Source organism: Oncorhynchus keta, chromosome 12 (assembly GCF_023373465.1).
Source record: "Oncorhynchus keta strain PuntledgeMale-10-30-2019 chromosome 12, Oket_V2, whole genome shotgun sequence".
NCBI lineage: Eukaryota > Metazoa > Chordata > Actinopteri > Salmoniformes > Salmonidae > Oncorhynchus > Oncorhynchus keta.
In genome coordinates, this window is record NC_068432.1 from 862,121 (window position 1) to 883,614 (window position 21,494).

At 42.8% G+C, this 21,494-nt stretch overlaps 1 protein-coding gene across 2 annotated transcripts in view; it reads left to right on the forward strand.

Moving 5' to 3' along the window:
* The window catches only part of LOC118390833 (ubiquitin domain-containing protein 2), a 61,348-nt gene that overhangs the window by 21,841 nt on the left and 18,013 nt on the right, over positions 1-21,494 (forward strand). For both annotated transcript variants that reach the window (XM_052457585.1, XM_035781515.2), the window contains exon 2: positions 11,445-11,681. In XM_052457585.1, coding sequence (XP_052313545.1) covers positions 11,507-11,681 — 175 coding nt within the window. In that variant the 5' untranslated portion in view covers positions 11,445-11,506. The remainder of the gene's footprint in view (positions 1-11,444; positions 11,682-21,494) is intronic.

The following is a 21,494-nucleotide window of genomic DNA, read 5'->3' on the forward strand; positions in this document are numbered from 1 at the left end:
GTGAACCAGTTGCATACACAGCTCAAGTAAGACATTCATCATCATTTCTCTGGCTACATTGCTTCATTGAGTCAAAACTTCTGATTCCAGGAGGACCATGAGCTGCTGATATCGATAAGGTGTCTGATTCATAATTTTCACCTCGAATAGAAGTAGAGGGACTTTTGTCAGATGTTGCTTGTTGTGAGTGCTGCGGGAACTTTATGCACTTGGCCAGATGATTCTGCATCTTTGTTGCATTCTTCACACAGATTTGGAACATGATTTGCAAATGTACACAGCTTTTAGATGCAGTGAAATGTCTCCACCCATCAGATGGTGCCCGTGGCATTTTCCTGTGAAGATTAGGAACATTTAGGAAAAAAACAACTACAATTACATGTACAGATTATTAGTTAAGCAGTTATATTAAACAACTCCTTTGTAAGATAAATGTTTTCAGATGAAACGCGTATGGAAACGGGGGAATAAACACTCCTTAGTTTTAGCTTGCTTGAGCCTGCTAACTAGCAGAAATTGTTAAGTTAGAAATGATTTAAGCACACTTTGCTGTAGAATACTATTTACTAGTTAACAAAAAAATAATGTATTTCATGTAAAAAAACATATTCACCCCACCCAATATTGTAATCAAAACCAGAAATCATGTATAGTTGAAGTCGCAAGTTTCCATGCTTAGGTTGGAGTCATTAACTCATTTTTCAACCACTCCACACATTTCTTGTTAACAAACTATAGTTTTGGCAAGTCGGATAGGACTTCTACTTTGCATGACACAAGTCATTTTTCCAACAATTGTTTACAGACAGATTATTTCACTTATAATTCACTGCATCACAATTCCATTGGGTCAGAAGTTTATATACACTATGTTGACTGTGCCTTTAAACAGCTTGGAAAATTCCAGAAAATATTATGGCTTTAGAAGCTTTTGATAGGCTAATTGACATCATTTGAGTCAATTGGAAGTGTACCAATGGAAGTATTTGAAGGCCTACCTTCAAACTCAATGCCTCTTTGCTTGACAGCATCATGTTGCCGCCCCAAATTATGTGGATATATTGAAGCAACATCTCAAGACATCAAGACATCAGTCAGGAAGATAAAGCTTGGTCGCAAATGAGTCTCCCAAATGGACAATGACCCCAAGCATACTTCCAAGGTTGTGGCAAAATGGCTTAAGGACAACAAAGTCAAGGTATTGGAGTGACCATCACAACGCCGTGACCTCAATCCTATAGAAAATGTGTGGGCAGAACGGAAAAAGTGTGTGCGAGCAAGGAGGCCTACAAACCTGACTTCGTTACACCAGCTCTGTCAGGAGGAATGGGCCAAAATTGTGAAACCGAGTTTAAATGTATTTGGCTAAGGTGTGTATGTAAACTTCTTACTTCAACTGTAGTCCTTGGCTCAGACAGTGTAGTAGTGTGGGCTCAATAGCATCTCATTAGTGTGCAAGATCTTGAGAATCAGCTGTACATGTGATGGAATAATGCACATGGGCATGCAGAGGGTAGCAATTCCATTGACTTGGGGATAGTTTAACCAAAATATGCTACAAGACCTGAAATTGCCTTGTGTATCCCACAAAAAAGGTTCACTGTTATAAGCTAACTTCTTTTGATGAATTCATGCAAAATTCCACAAATTCCCGGCTTAACTAACTACCCATGGAATTTACCAGAAAGTTTCACTACCCTTTGCAACCCTAGTAACAGCACTTGTAAATGCAACGGTGGCTCTGATAAATTAGATTAATGTGCCCGCCCATCTTATTTCAGTTCCAGTACATTAGTCACTGAACAGGAAATACGCCTGTGATGCTAATCAGAGCATGGATTTTGTGTCTGCAGCTGGAGTGTAAACCTGGCCTCTCTTTCGAATGAGGAATCACTTATCTACTGTTTTCATCTTAAAGCCCCGGTAGGCAGGGAACACAGCAGGCAGGCTCTCTCACACAACAAAGGAACTAATATTGAATGTGGAACTGGAGCAAAAGGTAGTGGTAGTAGGAGTCATGGTGGTAGTAGTTATTGTAGTGGTGGTGGTATTAGTTGTTATGATCGTGGTGGTACTAGTATCAATAGTAGTAGTAGCTGTGGTGGTGGTAGTAGGGTCATTCCATGAAATGAGTCCCTTTTGGCTACACATGAAATAAGTGATGATGAACTTCACAGGGTGGTGAATGTGCAAGGTGATGAGCTTGATTTCCAATAAATATTGAGTGTCTTATTCTGGTGACATGATAATTGATTCTTTTGCTGCCATTTGACAAATAAAAATAATCTCGCTCTTTTGTCCATAATAATAATCTTATCATGTAATAGTGCTGTTAGCTACAGCGCACGTGCCAATACCAGAGTGGGAGAACTCGCTATATAACCCAACAGTTATTGTGAATGTAGAGTTGAAAATGCAATGGAAGTATAACTGTTTTATTTTGTTAGGTACATAGAATTTATCCTCAAGGTATTTTTATGTGCACTACGTCATCACGCAGTACACCATATACAGCTCCTTCGGAAAGTATTCAGACCCCTTAACCTTTAACATATTTTGTTAGGTTACAGACTTACTCTAAAATTAATAAAATCGTTTTTTTCCCGTCATCCATCTATTTTTGCAAATGTATTTAAAAACAAACTGAAATCGCATATTATCCAGACCCTTTACTTAGTACTTGGCAGATCTATATTTGGAGAGTTTCTCCCATTCTTCTCTGCAGATCTACTCAAGCTCTCTCAGGTTGGAAGGGGAGCGTCGCTGCACAGCTATTTTCAGGTCTCTCCAGAAATGTTTGTCCGGGGTCTGTCTGGATCATTCAAGGACATTTGTCACAAAGCCACTTCTGCATCGTCTGTGTTCAGGATCATTGTCCTGTTGGAGGGTGAATCTTCTCCCCGGTCTGAGGTCCTGAGTGCTCTGGAGCAGGTTTTCATCAAGGATCTCTCAGCACTTTGCTCTGGTTATCTTTCCCTCAATCCTGACTATTCTGCCAGTCCCTGCCATTGAAAAACGTCCCCACAGCATGATGCTGCCACCACCATGCTTCACATTAGGGATTCTTCACACCAGGCTTCTTCCAGATGTGATGGTTGGCAATATCAAAAAAGGCCAAAGAGTTCAATCTTGTTTCTCATGGTCTGAGAGTGTTTAGGTGCCTTTTTGGCAAACTCCCAAGTGGGATTTCACTTTTTATTGATCAGGTGCTTCCGACTGGCCAATCTACCATAAAGGCCTGGTTTGGTGGAGTAGAGATGGTTGTCCTTCTGGAAGTTTCTTCCATCTCTACATAGGAACTCTAGAGTCACAACTATGACCAAGGCCCTTCTTCCCTGATTGCTGTGTGCCGCCCCATGGGTCTCCGCCTGCAACAGAGCCTGGACTCGAACCAGGATCTCTCGTGGTGCCTTAGACCACTGCGCCAATCAGGAGGTCTCTAGGGGACCTTCAATGCTGCAGACATTTTGGTAACCTTCCCCAGATCTGTGCCTTGACACAATCCTGTCTCGGCGCTCTACGCACAATTCCTTCGCCCCCATGGCTTGGTTTTTCCTCTGACATGCTCTGTCAACTGTGGGATTGTTGTGTGCCTTTCCAAATCATGTCCAATTTAATTTACCACAGGTGGACTCCAAATCAAGTTGTAGAAACGTCTCAAGGATGATCAATCGAAACAGGATGCAGCTGAGCTCAATTGAGTCTCATAGCAAAGGGTCTGAATACTTAAGTAAATAAGCTATTTCTGTTTTATTTTTCATACATTTTCAAGAATGTAAACCTATTTTCGCTTTGATATTATGGAGTATTGCGTGTCGATTGAGGATTTTTAAGGCTGTAACGTAACAAAATGTGAAAAAAGATCAGGGATATGAAAACTTTCCGAAGTCCCTGTGTACTGGGGTATTTGGAATTAGCCACTGGATGGTTTTTCAATACCGTTTTGAACTACATCTGAGGTTTTTAAGTATATTTTTAAAATTTGTAGCTACATTTTAAGTAAACGCCTGCAGTCAACTTGTGCAATACGTTAGGAGATACAGTAGATCACGTTCTTCATTTCACCTGTCACATTATGAAGCTTAGCATAGTTTGTAAGCAGCACACTGGGTGAAAGTGGGAGCAGGTCCATCTGTGTATTGACAGGGGTTGCATTTTATATTGAAAGCCAAGTGTTTATTTTTGGCTTCAATAGGGTGAACAGGCACATAAAGAAAATAGCTTAATTTTCATCCGATTTTCATCCGATGAAAACTCAAGACCACCTTTACTCCACACACAGATATGTGTACAAAGCTCGCCCTCCATTTGGCAAATCTGACCATAACTCTATCCTCCTGATTCCTGCTTACAAGCAAAAACTAAAGCAGGAAGTAACAGTTACTCGCTTAATACGGAAGTGGTCAGATGACGCAGATGCTACACTACAGGACTGTTTTGCTAGCACAGGCTGGAATATGTTCCGGGATTCTTCAGATGGCATTGAGGAGTTCACCATATCAGTCACTGGCTTCATCAATAAGTGCATCGATAACGTTGTCCCCACATTGACCGTACGTACAAGAATCGTACTACACCGACTCCGACGCTCGTCGGATGTGGCAGGGCTTGCAAGCTATTACAAACTACAAATGGAAGCACAGCCGTGAGCTTCCCAGTGACACAAGCCTACCAGACGAGTTAAATGACTTCTATGCGCGCTTTGAGAAAAGATCAGTTTCCACCTAATTTTGTGGGCAGCGTGCACACAGCCTGCGAGGTCTGGCTATGGTGGCCTCTCAATAGCAAGGCTATGCTCAGAGTCTGTACATAGTCAAAGCTTTGCTTAATTTTGTCAGGTGTTCTGCCACTGTGTACTCTCTGTTTAGGGCCAAATAGCATTTATAGATTGCTCTGTTTTTTTTTGTTAATTATTTCTAATATGTCAAGTAATTATATTTTAGTTTTCTCATGATTTGGTTGGGTCTAATTGTGTTGCTGTCCTCTCTCTCTGTCAATGTATAGACTAGTTGTTTCTGTGTCAACTAGAAGTAAGGGCAGAAAGGTGCATCGCCCATGGCTGAATTATTGATGCACAGCATGTGGAGTGGCCTGACAATGTATGACCCGGGGTCTCTGTCACTCACTCACTCACTCACTCTCTCACTGGGAATGCTGCAAACTGTGTTCAGACTTAGGGATACCCACCAACTCTCCTATTAGCACAGCAAAATATGTGTGCGTGTGTGCGCACACACTGTGCGTGCAGACGACTGTCTCCCAGCTCTAACCTCAGAGGCTGTGTGTTTTTGAGACCCTAAACCTATGGAGGCTGCTCTCTGATAATACCATAAGCTAAGTCCCCGTTAAACAACTCACATCAGCCTGCCTCTGTCTGTGGCTAGGTGCCCATGGCAACGATTATGGAACACATGTCTGCTGTGCTGTGAGGGAGACTATGTGAGACGATGTGCTGTTGGTACATGTGGCTGGAAGCAGCAGCAGCACCCAAGGAGAGCAGGTCTCTCTCTCTGTCAGGGCAGGGCTCTAGCTATTGTTTGTCAGTCCCAGAGCCGAGGTGTTGAATAATAGCAGACAGATGGTTTCCCCAGTATACCTTCCTCTCCCGACCTTCCCTCTATTTTCCACATGCTCTGGGGCGGGTCAGGCACAGCAGCCCGCTGATGTAAGGCTGCCTAAGATCTTGGCTTGGATGGCAACCCTGTCTGTCCGTGGAACAGGCCTAAAACCAGCCGTTTTTTAAGATGAAGTTCAATTTATTAGTCAGTTGTACACAAGGTCCAACCAAAATGTTATTTCTGCTTTATCCCAACCCCTCTAAAAGACACACATACAGTACACATACAGGTAGGAGAGGTTGGAGCCGGGGGCTGCCACAACCCTCCGGTTGCCAGCTCACTTCCCGTCATATTTTTCCGGTCAGACCCAAGATTGAACTGGCAACCCTCCTGTTTCTGGTTGGTCTCTCTAACCGGTAGGCTACCTGCCACCTTATTCACCCCCAGGGCTCTCACGGGTTCCATGTTTGACGAGGGCTCAGGCTCAGGCTCAGCCAGTGTGTGGGTCTGCTGATAGCACAGTGCTTAAGGGTGATCATGACTATTGGGATGGAGCTCTGTGTTTACAGTGTGCCTCCATGCATGAACATGTTGCAGGGGCTGAGCTGTGGGCTCTGAATGTTGACACACTGGCAGGTGAGCGCGCGTGTGTGACCACGTGTGTGTGTGTGTGCGTCTCCCAGCTCTAACTTCAGACAAACAGGCAGTGAGGGGGAGGGGAGGGATGGAATTATTTAAGTTCAGTCAGTCTCCAAAACCGGAGGGAGGGAGGGAGGGAGTGTCTCTGTCTGTCTCTACTCTCTTTGTTCTCTCTCACACAGCTTTACATGAATGCAAACAGCCAGGCAGGAGTTGTGCAACACAGTAGCCCACTCACTTTATGTGCACCAGATGCCTACTTCAGCAACATGATTGTAAAGATATTATGGATATAAATAGTCGTTTTTATAAACCATTAAATCGTGCTTTAGCTGACCTCAGTGGAATTTAAGCAAAATTGTAAAACAGGCAAAGTTGTAAATAGGCTGCAATTGCTATACTGAATGTTTCCAGAATGTTATGATGTCCAATTGTTACTACAATTTTCTTGTTACTACCATTTGTCTTTCTCGATTTCTCTCGCTCTCTTTTTCTAATTTTTTTTCTTTCTCTCCCTTTCTCAAATTCAAGTGTTAAAAAATTCATATAGCTTTATTGCCAAAGCAGTATAGTGGTACATTATTTCAGTAAATACAGTACAATGCAATGAAGTTAATGAAATACAGTTCCTTTCAGTAGTAGTAATAATAGTACATATATAATCATGTATACAGGTACAAAACTACTGCTGTTGTACTGTGTAGTCTTCTATTGACACATTCAATGAAGTAAAAAAAAAAGATAAAAAATTTAAAGAATGGCTAACAAATAAATAAACTGTACATGGATGATGGTTACACCATGTATTACTTGTAAGTTATATAAAATGTAAATACTTCAGTGAATTAATGGTCAAGGGATGTCCCTCAGGCTATGGCAATCATATACAGTTGGGCAAAAAAGTGTTTATTCAGCCACCAATTGTGCATGTTCTCCCACTTAAAAAGATGAGAGAGGCCTGTAATTTCCATCATATGTACACTTCAACTATGACAGACAAAATGAGGGAGAAAAAAATCCAGAAAATCACATTGTCACCTTTTTTTATATACATGTGGGTTACGAGCCCCTGGTTCCAAATATCAGGGAAGCAGCCACTCTCCAAAACCAGGTTGAATAGTTTTAATAAGGCATCCTGCAGCTCAGTAGTACTGTGTTGAAGCATTCCATTCCTGATGTTGTCAGGACCACATGCCTTTCCAGGCTTTGTATTTTCTTTGACAGTTCAGCCTGTGTAATTTGGTGTTCAATTTGGGTTCTTGATTTTTTTAAAATTGTGTGTTCAAAGGAGCTGAGATTTTCTCGCATATTTTTGGGGTCGTCTGATTGTATTATTCCATAGAGACTTTCAAAAATAAATCTTCCAAATGTTGCAATTTTGATTGGCTAGGTCATTCCTCTGTTTTCCATTTAGACCATTTCATTCAGAACTGGTTTCCATCAATGGGGTCTTCAATCTCTTTCAGAGTTCTCAAAATACTCCGAACGTCTCTATCCTGTGGTTGGTGACGTATTCTATTTGATCAAGGTCTGTTTTTTTCCCTTTATGAGATTACATTCAGCATCAAATAATTGTTCTTTTTTGAGGTTTCCAATTAGAACAGTTTATTTATTTTTTAAATGTTGCTTAAATGTGGTTTTGTGGCTGCTTTATGATCATCTAATTACATTTATTTACAGCCAAAGTTATGTTGGAGGTTTGGGCTGAATATAGTTGAATGGAAATCATTGATACAGGTTGTAATTTCTAGGCATGCTGTGTTTTAAGTGTGTTGAACTGTCAGGGGCCCATATGTATGTTTTATTTGCATGAATCAGTGTACCGGGCTCTGTTAGTCTGGTCTTTGGGTGGAGAAGTCTTTTCAAAAAGACTGGCAGTGGTCAGACAATAGTGTCGGTGGTCCGACAGTGGATGCCCTAACGGAGGAGGGGTCCAAGTCTGATATTGCTTAGTCAACAACACTGGTCCGAAGAGCTGAGCAGTAGCTGAACCTTCCCAAACAATCCCCTCTAATCATGCCATTAATAAAATACAGGACTAAGGCTCGACATACTGTAGCTGCACCAACTCCTTTCCATTTTTGTTCACTACCTGGTCAGGGCTATTTCTATTACTAGGGATGGGTATGTGGAGGAATGTCCAAATATATGTCTATAACCCTCAGGGTCTACACATTCAAGTTCAGAACCGGTTTTAGTATTGAAATATCTACACAAAAGCACATTTCGCTCAGCTTGAAAGGGGTTGTTCTCTCTTTGGACATGATCAGAGAAGCATACACTGCACCTATATAGAAATCATTGTCACTAAGGAATGTGTATTTGAGTTTTAACCAAATTTTCCCTTTTTGATTTGGCTCAGCGAAAGGACCTGTTAATACCATATGATCATTCCTCCCGAGACCCTGTTCGATTTGATATTTTACTGGTGGAAGTAAAATTTCCCTATAGCCTGAAAGACATTGAGTATCTATACTGAACAAAAATATAAACTCAACATGCAAACATTTCAAAGATTTCACGGTATTTTACAGTTTATATTCGGTCAATTGAGAAATTCATTAGACCCTAATCTATGGATTTCACAGGTACCAAAAAAAAGTAGGGGCGTGGATCAGAAAACCAGTGAGTATCTGGTGAGCCCACCATTTGCCTCATGCAGTGCGACACATCTCATTCGCTTAGAGTTCATCAGGCTGTTGATTGTGGCCAGTGGAATGTTGTCCCACTCCTCGTCAATGCCTGTGCGAAGATGCTGGATATTGGCTAAAACTAGAACACGCTGTCGCACACTTCGATCCAGAATATCGCAAACATGCTCAATGGGTGAGCATACACGTGGTCTGCGATTGAGAGGCCGGTTGGACGTACAGCCAAATTCTCTAAAATGACGTTGGAGGCGGCTTATGGTAGAGAGATTAACATTAAATTCACTGGCAACAGCGCTGGTAGACTTTATTGCAGTCAGCATGCCAATTGCACGCTCCCTCAACTTGAGATCTGTGGCATTGTGTTGTGACAAAACTGCACATTTTAGTGGCCTTTAACTGTCCCCGGCACAAGGTGCACCTGTGTAATGATCATGCTGTTAAATCAACTTCTTGATATACCACAACTGTCAGGTGGATGGAGAAATACTAACAGGGATGTGAACAAATTTGTGCAAAAACATTTGAGAGAAAAAAGCTTTTTGTGCATATGGAACGTTTCTGGGATCTTTTATTTTATCTCATGAAACATGGGACCAACACTTTACATGTTGCGTTTAAATTTTTGTTCAGTGTATGACACCATGTTTCTAGAAGTGTTATTATGTCTTAACCTTTGGTGTTAAGAAACTGTAATTGTGGTCGTAGGTCTTAAGGTGGAGAAGTACAAGCCCAGGATATTCCAATAGTTAATGATCTCATTTCATATAATATAATAATATAATAATATATGCCATTTAGCAGACGCTTTTATCCAAAGCGACTTACAGTCATGTGTGCATATATTCTACGTATGGGTGGTCCCGGGGATCGAACCCACTACCCTGGCGTTACAAGCGCCATGCTCTACCAACTGAGCTACAGAAGGACCACCCATATCAGTGTATATATAGTCATATATCACATGGTTAGAGTTAAAGTACAGATGAAGTTGGAAGTTTACATACACTTAGGTTGGAGTCATTAAAACTTGTTTTTCAACCACTCCACAAATGTTTTGTTAAACAAACTATAGTTTTGGCAAGTTGGTTAGGACATCTACTTTGTGCATGACACAATACATTTTCCCAACAATTGTTTAGACATTTTCCTTTTAGAATTCATTGTATCACAACTCCATTGGGTCAGAGGTTTACATACACCAAGTTGACTGAGCCTTTAAAAGGCTTGGAAAATTCCAGAAAATGATGTCATTGCTTTAGAAGCTTCTGATAGGCTAATTGACATCATTAGAGTGAATTGGAGATGTACCTGTGGAGGTATTTTGCCTCTGCTTGACATCATGGGAAAATCAAAAGAAATCAGCCAAGACCTCAGAAAGAAATTATAGACAAGTCTGGTTCGTCCTTGGGAGCAATGTCCAAACGCCTGAAGGTACCACGTTAATCTGTACAAACAATAGTACGCAAGTCTAAACACCATGGGACCACGCAGCTGTTATACCACTCAGGAAGGAGACGCGTTCTGTATCCTAGAGATTAATGTACTTTGATGTGAAAAGTGCAAATCAATCCCAGAACAGCAGCAAAGGACCTTGTGAAGATGCTGGAGGAAACGGGTACAAGTATCTATATCCACAGTAAAGAGTCCTATATTGACATAACATGAAAGACCGCTCAGCAAGAAAGAAGCCACTGCTCCAAAACCGCCATTAAAAAAGCCAGACTACGGTTTGCAACTGCACATGGGGACAAAGATCATACTTTTTGGAGAAATGTCCTCTGGTCTGATGAAGCAAAAATAGAACAGTTTGGCCATAATGACCATCGTTATGTTTGGAGGAAAAAGGGGCTTGCAAGCCAAAGAACACCATCTTAACCGTGAAGCACCGGGGTGGCAGCATCATGTTGTGGGGGTGCTTTGCTGCCAGAGGGACTGGTGCACTTCACAAAGATGGCATCATGAGAAGGAAAATGATGTGGATATATTGAAGCAACATCTCAATACATCAGTCAAAGTTCAAGCTTGGTCACAAATGGGTCTTCCAAATGGACAATGACCCCAAGCATACTTCCAAGGTTGTGGCAAAATAGCTTAAGGACAACAAAGTCCAAGGTATTGGAGTGACCATCACAGAGCCCTGACCTCAATCCTATAGAAACATTTCTGGGCAGAAGTGAAAAAGTGTGTGCAAGCAAAGAGGCCTACAAACCTGACTCAGTTACACCAGCTCTGTCAGGAGGAATGGGCCAAAATGTACCTAACTTATTGTGGGATGCTTGTGGAAGGCTACCCGAAATGTTTGACCCAAGTTAAACAATTTAAAGGCAATACACTCAATTAGTATTTGATAGCATGTGAACTTCTGACCCACTAGGAATGTGATGAAAGAAGGGTTGAAATAAATAATTTCACTTTCTTAAAATAAAGTGGTGATCCTAACTGACCTAAGACGGGGAATTTTTACTAGGATTAAATGTCAGAAATTGTGAAATACTGAGTTTAAATGTATTTGGCTAAGGTGTATGTAAACTTCCGACTTCAACTGTACATAAGAAATTAATACACAAACAAATTTAGAACTCTCTTTCTTTCTCAGTGGCTCTTGGGCGTAACCAGGCCTTGAAGAGAGAGAAGCCCAAATGGAAGAGTGACTATCCAATGACGGACGGCCAGCTGCGCAGTAAGCGGGATGAGTTCTGGGACACTGCGCCCGCCTTCGAGGGCCGCAAGGAGATCTGGGACGCGCTCAGGGCCGCCGCCCAGGCCTTCGAGAGCAACGACCATGAACTGGCCCAGGCCATCATCGACGGGGCCAGCATAACATTGCCACACGGTACGACACACACCAAACATATCTACTCCTTTATCAGCTCTGTCTATCTGCCCCCTCTCTTTGTTAGCCTGTAACATAACACTGCCACACGATACGTCACACATTCCATAGACCCCTGCCCTCTTTCAACTGTCCCCTCACTGTTATAGCATAACACTGCCTCACGTTATGAAACACACACACACCATCTCTCTACAGCAGACATGACACATCTATCAGCTCTCGCCCTCTATCTGTTCTACGTCTGTCATGATGATTCAACACACACACACACACACACACACACACACACACACACACACACACACACACACAGCCCTCTTTTTCTGCACACCATCCGTGTCATACTTTTCTGACTATTTTGAGGTAGTGTATACTGGCTACAGCTTCTCAAAATGAACAAACAGTACTATTGCTCCTTTTTTCTCTCGTTTTTCAAGTGAAGGCCCTTTCAGGGAATATGTAAGCACACTTGTTCGGCTAGCTGAAGCGTGCTGACGGCTTAACACACCTGGCTGATTCGTGGTGTCCATTTTGGAGAGAGAAATGCCGTGGGATCTTTTATGACCACAGGACCTCGGTTTAACATCTCATCCTAAGGACTCTGCAGGGCAGGGTCCCTGTCACTCCCCTGGGGCATTGGACTCTCCTTTAGAGCAGAGGAAAGAGTGTCCCCTACTGGTTCTCCAACCTTACTGTGTCTTCACGGGTGGTCTCTCGACCAGACCCAATCCTGTTTAACTTCAGAGGAAAGCTGGCTGGGTGGTATGCCGGTTGGCTTTCCTGAGTCTTTTTGAGGCCTTTTTGAGGCCTTCCTTTCTCTTATCTCGTCACACCATTACGTTGTCTCCGTCTTTGTTTTGCTTCAGTCAGTTCTGTCATCCAATTTCTCTGCATGCGAGGCAGCAGGCCCCCGCTTCCATATACTTCCCTACCAGCTGAAGCTGTCAGTCTATGGTCTGTGGAGAGGAATATTACATCATCTCTTTAATCCCTCCTCCCAGACACGCACACAGACAGACCAACACATCCATCCGTCCCCCTGCAGCCTTGCTGATTGTGAGGCCGGCTGTTGAACAGAACCAATTAGCTCTATGAAGATAGTCCAACTGTCCTGCTCTGAAGTTACACTGCCGCAAAGAGCAAGAGGCCGGCCGGCAGGCTGAGATACTGCAGAATAGATGGAACGAGCCATCAAGGTTAAGGTCAGCCTTGTGTTTGTCCATATTAGCCTGCCCTCTGCTCTCCTTCTCTTTTGACTTCTGCTTTGAAGTCAGGTTCCCCACCCTCTACTCATCTTTTTTGGTCTCTCACCAAAAACACTGCTAAAAGGTTTGTGTGGTGCCTGCCTTGGCGCTGCTCTGGGAGTGGTTTGAATCTGAGCCATAGAGACAGCAGGGGAGAGTGGTTTGATCTGTACAGTGGCAGACAGGGTGAGCTCACCTTTAAAAGTCCATGCACCAACACAGAGCCCAGAGAGAAAGAGAAGGAGAGCGAGAAAGAGTGCCTGTATCTCAAGAATGTTTTTTTATTTTTATTGTCCGTTTGTGGGAACAGCATATGTGGAAACTCCTTCAAGACTATTGGAAAAGCATTCCAGTTGAAGTTGATTGAGCAAATGCCAAGAGTGTGCAAAGCTGTCAAGGCCAAGGGTGGCTTCTTTGAAGAATCCCAAGTATAAAATATGGTTTGATTTGTTTAACACATTTGGTTACTACTGTACATGCTCCCATATGTGTTATTTCATAGTTTTGATGTCATTTCACTTGTTTTACAATGTAGAAAATAGTAAAAATAAAGAAACCCTGGAATGAGTAGGTGTGTCAACTTTTGACTGGCACTGTAAGTATTCAGACCCTTTGCTATGTGAATTGAAAATGAGCTCAGGTCCATCCTGTTTCCATTGATCATCCTTGTGATGTTTCTACAACTTGATTGGAGTCCACCTGTGGTAAATCAAATTGATTGGACATGATTTGGAAAGGCACACACCTGTCTATATAAGGTCCCACAGTTGACAGTGCATGTTAGAGCAAAAACAAAGACAGGATTGTCTTGAGGCACAGATCTGGGGAAGGGTACAACAAAAATTCTGCAGTAGTGAAGGTCCCCAAGAACACAGTGGCCATCATTCTTAAATGGAAGAAGTTTGGAACCACAAAGACTCTTCTTAGAGCTGGTTACCTGTCCAAATTGAGCAATCAGGGGAGAAGGGCTTTGGTCAGGGAGATGACCAAGAACCTGAAGGTCACACTGACATCTGTGGTGGTGGGAGAACCTTCCAGAAGGACAACCATCTCTGCAGCACTCCACCAATCAGGCCTTTATGGTAGAGTGGCCAGTCATGCCAAGCGTCACGTCTGGAGGAAACCTGGCACCATCCCTACGGTGAAACAGGGTGGTGGCAGTGGTATGTTTTTCAGCGTCAGGCACTGGGTGACTAGTCAGGATCGAGGCAAAGAACAGGGAGATGCTTGATTTAAAAAACCTGCTCAAGACTTCAGACTGGGGCGAAGGTTCACCTTCCAACAGGACAACAACCCTAATCGCACAGTCAAGACAGTGCAGGAGTGGCTTCAGGACAAGTCTCTGAATGTCCTTGAGTGGCCCAGCCAGAGCCCGAACTTGAACCCAGTTGAACATCTCTGGAGAGACCTGAAAATAGCTGTGCAGCGATGCTCCCCATCCATCCTAACAGAGCTTGAGAGGATCTGCAGAGAAGAATGGGAGAACTCCCAAAATACAGGTGTGCCAAGCATACCCAAGAAGACTCGAGGCTGTAATCTTTGCCAAAGGTCATTCAACAAAGTACTGAGTATAGGGTCTGAATATTTATGTAAATGTGATATTCCTCTTCTTTATGTTTTAATACATTTGCAAACATTTCTGAAAAACCTATTTTTGCTTTGTCATAATGGGGTATTGTCTAGATTAGGGATTTTTTGGTGTGGGGAATAAGTCTAACGTAACAAAATGTGTAAAAAGTTAAGTGGTCTGAACACTTTCCGAATGCACATTATTGTGAATTGCTCATAAATTAGAAAACTTTGATTATTAGGCCTTATCGGCCAGCCCTAATAAACACATACGCCCCTTCATGAGGTGGAAAAACACTGCCCCCACTTTGCCTGTTCTATATGTCCGGTTATATGACCAGTGACATGACATGGTTGAAGCTGTTAGATGGTGTCTGGGAAGCTCTCAGCAAGGTTACCAACAGAACAAAGTAGCAGAGTGCTGCCTCATCAGAACATGGATTTGGCCTGAGTTATTGTAAGACCTCTCCTGAGCCCATTCTCTCTCACGGCCACCGGTCGCTCCATAATACACTGAGACATCCTTATCTCCCCCGCCAATCGTCTGCCATTTTGTCTCAGACCGGGTGTAACTGTGTTGGTGTAAATTAGCCTTGTGTATCCCCCCCCGCCCCTGTCCAGATTAGAGGTAGATTAGCTGGGCTGGCTGGCTGCTTTAATGCGGTGCTGTGGAGCTGCAGCTGTGGATTCCTGAGGCCTGCGGTCAATGTCTCCTGAGAGAGCAGGGGAAAACACACCCCTCTAGTACATTGCAATCACTGGCAGACAGGCAGGGAGGGAGGAATCTCACAAACAGGCCTCTCTCCCTCTCGCTCTCCTCTCTCTCGGTCTCTCACACACAAAGGAAAATCAATCACCAGGGTTCAGTCAATATAGAATCTCTCCCTATCAGCACTCCACTGGCATTGCTGTCCGACTGCCAGGTTCATAGATTCAGGCCTCCTTTGTCTTGTCAGCATACTTCTATTACTACAGTAGCTATCAACATTTCTGACTGCTAGTTCATGAACATAATACGGGCGATGTGATCAGTTTGAGATATGGGTTACATGTTTGGTTATGAGAGGGTCAGTTGGCAGTGTTCCAGTGTCAGTTTTCTGCTACTGTGCATTCCTTTTAGACATGCCAGTCTTGGGCCTGTATCCACAAAGCGTCTCAGAGTAGGAGTGCAGGTTTTTAAAGTATAGATCATAATGAATTAGACCTATTAACAGGTGGGGACCTGATCCTAGATCAGCACTCCTACTCTGAGAGGCTTTATTGGTACGGACTCTGATCTACAATGAGTGGATGGATCTCAGCTGGAACTACAAAGTCTTGTGATATTATATGCCGGCCATGATTCTGAGTTACACCTGAGCAACCCCCCCTCCCCCCTCCATCCCTGCTGTCTGACACTGGTGCCAAAAGGAGGCCTAGCTATTTAGGGCATGCTCATGACTCCCAGAGAGAGAGACATGGTTATTTTGAAAGAGACTTCTCATGTGTCCTAGCAGGGAGACAGACGGCCAGACCGCTAGCTGTGTGTCATGTACAGTTGAAGTTGGAAGTTCACATACACTTAGGTTGAAGTCATTAGAACTTGTTTTGGTAAGTCGGTTAGGACTATTTCACTTATTCGCTGTATCACAATTCCAGTGGGTCAGAAGTTTTATATACACTAAGTTGACTGTGCCGTTAAACAGCTTGGAAAATTCCAGAAAATGATATCATGGCTTTAGAAGCTTCTGATAATTTTAGTCTGTCAATTAGCCTATTGGAGGTGTACCTCTGGACGTATTTCAAGACCTACCCTCAAACTCAGTGCATCTTTGCTTGACATCATGGGAAAATCTAAAGAAATCAGCCAAGCCCTCATAAAAAAAATTGTAGACCTCCACAAGTCTGGTTCTTCCTTGGGAGCAATTTCCAAAAGCCTGAAGGTTCCACGTTCATCTGTACAAACAATAGTACGCAAGTATAAACACCATGGGATCACTCAGACTTCACACTGCTCAGGAAGGAGATGCGTTCTGTCTCCTAGAGATATCACAGAACAACAGCAAAGGACCTTGTGAAGGTGGTGGAGCAAACCGGTAAAGAAGTGTCTATATCCACAGTAAAACAAGTCCTATATTGACATAACCTGAAACGCTGCTCAGCATGAAGGAAGCCACTGCTCCAAAACCGTCATAAAAAAAGGCAGACTACGATTTGCAACTCCACATGGGGACAAAGATCGTTCTTTTTTTGAGAAATGTCCTCTGGTCTGATGAAGCAGAAATAGAACTGTTTGGCCATAATGATCATCGTTATGTTTGGAGGATAAGGGGGAGGCTTGTATGGCGAAGAACACCATCCCAACCGTGAAGCACGGGGGTGGCAGTATCATGTTGTGGGGGTGCTTTGCAGCAGGAGGGACTGGTGCACTTCACAAAATAGATGGCATCATGAGAAGGAAAATGATGTGGATATATTGAAGCAACATCTCAAGACATCAGTCAGGAAGTTAAAGCTTGGTCGCAAATGTGTCTTCCAAATGGACAATGACCCCAAGCATACTTCCAAAGTTGTGGCAAAATGGCTTAAGGACAACAAAGTCAAGGTACTGGAGTGTCCATCACAAAGCCCTGACCTCAATCCTATAGACAATTTGTGGGCAGAACTGAAAAGGCGTGTGCAAGCAAGGAGGCCTATAAACCAGTTGCACCAGTTCTGTCAGGAGGAATGTACCAAAATTCACCCAACTTATTGTGGGAAGCTTGTGGAAGGCTACCCAAAATGTTTGACCCAAGTTAAACAATTGAAAGGCAATGCTACAAAATAGTAATTGACTGTATGTAAACTTCTGACCCACTGGGAATGTGATGTGATGAAATAAATAAAAGCTTAAATAAATAATTATCTGTACTATTATTCTGACATTTCACATTCTTAAAATAAAGTGCTGATCCTAACTGACCTAAGACAGGGATTTTTTTTACTAGGATTAAATGTCAGGAATTGTGAAAAACTGAGTTTAAATGTATTTGGCTAAATGTATTTGGCTAAGGTGTATGTAAACTTACAACTTCAGCTGTACATAAATACAAATGAGTCTTAAGAAGACAGTGATGGTAATTGCAATGAGGCCAAATATTGACATAAATACAGTCGTGTATAGGAGTCTATAGTGTTTCTCCTGTTGGAACACTTTTACAACCAAGTTGACGTCTGCAGGATTTTAAATGAACAAAATATGTTGGGTGGGTGACAACTCCATAACAAGTTATCATGTGCAATGGGTGAATAGAGTCTGCAGACTAGAGGTCGACCGATAATGATTTTTCAACGCCCATACCGATACCGATTATTGGAGGACTAAAAAAAGCCCATACCGATTTTAAAAAATAAATACAAAATACAAAAAATATTTGTAAATAATGACAATTACAACAATACTGAATGAACAATAATGAATGAAATATACATCAATAAAATCAATTTAGCCTCAAGTAAATAATGAAACATGTTCAATTTGGTCAAAATAATGCAAAAAGAAAGTGTTGGAAAAGAAAGTAAAAGTGCAATATGTGCCATGTACGAAAGCTAAACGTTTAAATTCCTTGCTCAGAACATGAGAACATGTGAAAGCTGGTGGTTCTTCAATATTCCCAGGTAAGAAGTTTTAGGTTGTAGTTATTATAGGAATTATAGGACTATTTCTCTCTATACCATTTGTATTTCATACACCTTTGACTATTGGATGTTCTTATAGCCACTTTAGTATTGCCAGTATAACAGTATAGCTTCCGTCCCTCTCCTCGCCGCTAACTGGGCTCGAACCAGGAACACAACAACAACAGCCACCCTCGAAGCAGCATTACCCATGCAGAGCAAGGGGAACAACTACTCCAAGTCTCAGAGCGAGTGACGTTTGAAATGCTATTAGCGCGCACCCCGCTAACTAGCTAGCCATTTCACATTGGTTACACCAGCCCAATCTCGGGAGTTGATAGGCTTGAAGTCATAAACAGAGCAATGCTTGAAGCATGGCGAAGAGCTGCTGTCAAACGCACGAAAGTGCTGTTTGAATGAATGCTTACGAGCCTGCTGGTGCCTACCGCCGCGAAGTCAGACTGCTCTATCAAATCATAGACTTAATTATAACATAACACACAGAAATACGAGCCTTAGGTCATTATTATGGTCGAATCAAGAAAACTAATTATGAAAAATAAACATGGTTAGGTACAGTCGTGCAACAATTGTTTTTTTTCTCGCAAATGCGCTTTTGTTAAATCATCCCCCGTTTGGCGAAGTTGGCTGTCTTTTGTTAGAAAGAAATAGTCTTCACACAGTTTGCAATGAGCCAGGCGGCCCAAACTGCTGCATATACCCTGACTCTGTTGCAAGAGAAGTGACACCATTTTTCCTAGTTAAAAGAAATTCATGTTAGCAGGCAATTTTAACTAAATATGCAGGTTTAAAAATATATACTTGTGTATTGATTTTAAGAAAGGCATTGATGTTTATGGTTAGGTACACGTTGGAGCAACGGCGGCCCTTTTTCCGCGAATGCGCACCGCATCGATTATATGCAACGCAGGACACGCTAGATAACTACACATGGTTGATGATATTACTAGTATATCTAGTGATTATGATTGATTGATTGATTTAAAAAAATATATATAAGATAAGTTTAATGCTAGCTAGCAACTTACCTTGGCTTCTTACTGCATTCGCGTAACAGGCAGGCTCCTCGTGGAGTGCAATGTAATCAGGTGGTTAGAGCGTTGGACTAGTTAACCGTAAGGTTGCAAGATTCAATCCCGAGCTGAAAAATCTTTTGTTCTGCCCCTGAACAAGGTAGTTAACCCACTGTTCCTAGGCCGTCATTGAAAATAAGAATGTGTTTTTAACTGACTTGCCTAGTTAAATAAAGGTGTAAAAAAAAAAAGTTAAATCGGTGTCCAAAAATACAGATTTCCGATTGTTATGAAAACTTGATTTCGGCCCTAATTAATCGGCCATTCCGATTAATCGGTCGACCTCTACTGCAGACACACAATGCATACAGCAGCAGAACGTGTAGTGTTTTTACAAGAGTAGGGAACACTGAAAGGTTCAGTTTACATATTTGACAAGCTATTAGCAAATTAGACCGACAAACCATGACATTTTCCCCCATTCTGAAGTCCCCACATCATGTATTGTGCTAAAAGTTAACGTACCTTACATTCGCTATAAAGTAGTGGGTGGTGGTCACGAAGATGACTCGAGATTTGAAGTGTTGCCCCCTTTCGCAGTGACTTTTTGTTTTTGGCATGTTCTGCAGACAGTGGGACCATCTTCAGTTATGTTTCCCTCAGCACTCTTGAAAAAAAATAAAAATACGACCACACTTCAGATTTGGTCCTTTTGGAAGGCTGAAAAATCTCCCGATCGCTGTCACTGCCTTCCGCCATGTTTTCACACAAAACAAAACCCAGGTTGCATGCTGCGTCTGCGTCAGACTGTTGCTAACTTTGGTTGATGCTGGACAGTATTTACCGTGAGTTTTTCAAACCGTGATAATCAAACATGGTTTTGATGATAATTAAAATTTGAAACTGTAATATTAACCGTTGGGAATTTTACTGTGGTTTATCGTGAATCTGGTAACCGTGTCTTCCCTACGCACTACCCTCTAGTAAAACTTGCAGTCGGAGGCCGAGCAGTTGCCATACCAGGCAGTGATGCAACCCGTCAGGATGCTCTCTGGTGCAGCTGTAAAACCTTTTGAGGATCTGAGGACCCATGCTAAATCTTTTCAGTCTCCTGAGGGGGAATATGTTTTGTCGTACCCTCTTCACGGCTGTCTTGGTGTGCTTGGACCATGTTAGTTTGCTGGTGATATGGACGCCGAGGAACTTAAAGCTCTCAACCTGCTCCACTACAGCCCCGTCGATGAGAATGGGGGCGTGCTCGGTCCTCTTCCTGTAGTCCACAATCATCTCCTTTGTCTTGATCACATTGAGGGATAGGTTGTTGTCCTGGCACCACACGGTCAGGTCTCTGACCACCTCCCTATAGGCTGCTTCATTGTTGTGATCAGGCCTACCACTGTTGTGTCATCAGCAAACTTAATGATGGTGTTGGAGCCGTGCAGTCATGAGTGAACAGGGAGTACAGGAGGGGACTGAACACGCAACCCTGAGGGGCCCCCCGTGTTGAGGATCAGCGTGGCAGATGTGTGGTTACCTACCCTTACCACCCAGCAGTGGCCCATCAGGAAGTCCAGGATCCAGTTGCAGAGGGTGGTGTTTAGTCCCAGGGTCCTTAGCTAAATGATGAGCTTTGAGGGCACTATGGTGTTGAACGCTGAGCTGTAATCAATGAACAGCATTCTCACATAGGTGTTCCTTTTGTCCAGGTGTGAAAGAGCAGTGTGGAGTGCAATAGAGAGTTGCATCATCTGTGGATCTGTTGGTGCGGTATGCAAATTGGAGTGGGTCTAGGGATTCTGGGATAATGGTGTTGATGTGAGCCATGACCAGCCTTTTAAAATTATTTCATGGCTACAGATGTGAGTACTACAGGTCGGTAGTCATTTAGGCAAGTTACCTTAGTGTTCTTGGGCACAGGGACTATTGTGGTCTGCTTGAAACATGTTGGTATTACAGACTCAGACAGGGAGAGGTTGAAAATGTCAGTGAAGACATTTTCCAGGTGGTCAGTGCATTCTCGGAGTACATCTCCTGGTATTCCGTATGGTCCTGCAGCCTTGTGAATGTTGATCTGTTTAAATGTCTTACTCACATCGACTGCGGAGAGCGTGATCACACGTATGTTTCAGTGTTACTTGCCTCGAAGCGAGCATAGATGTTATTTAGCTCGTCTGGTAGGCTTGTGTAACTGTGCAGCTCTCGGTTTTGCTTCCCTTTGTAGTCTGTAATAGTTTGCATGCCCTGCCACCTCCAACGTATCTGGGCCTGGTCGGGCATCTGTAGTATCTCCCTCCCGTCTGACTCATGAAGAAAAACTCTTTGTCTAA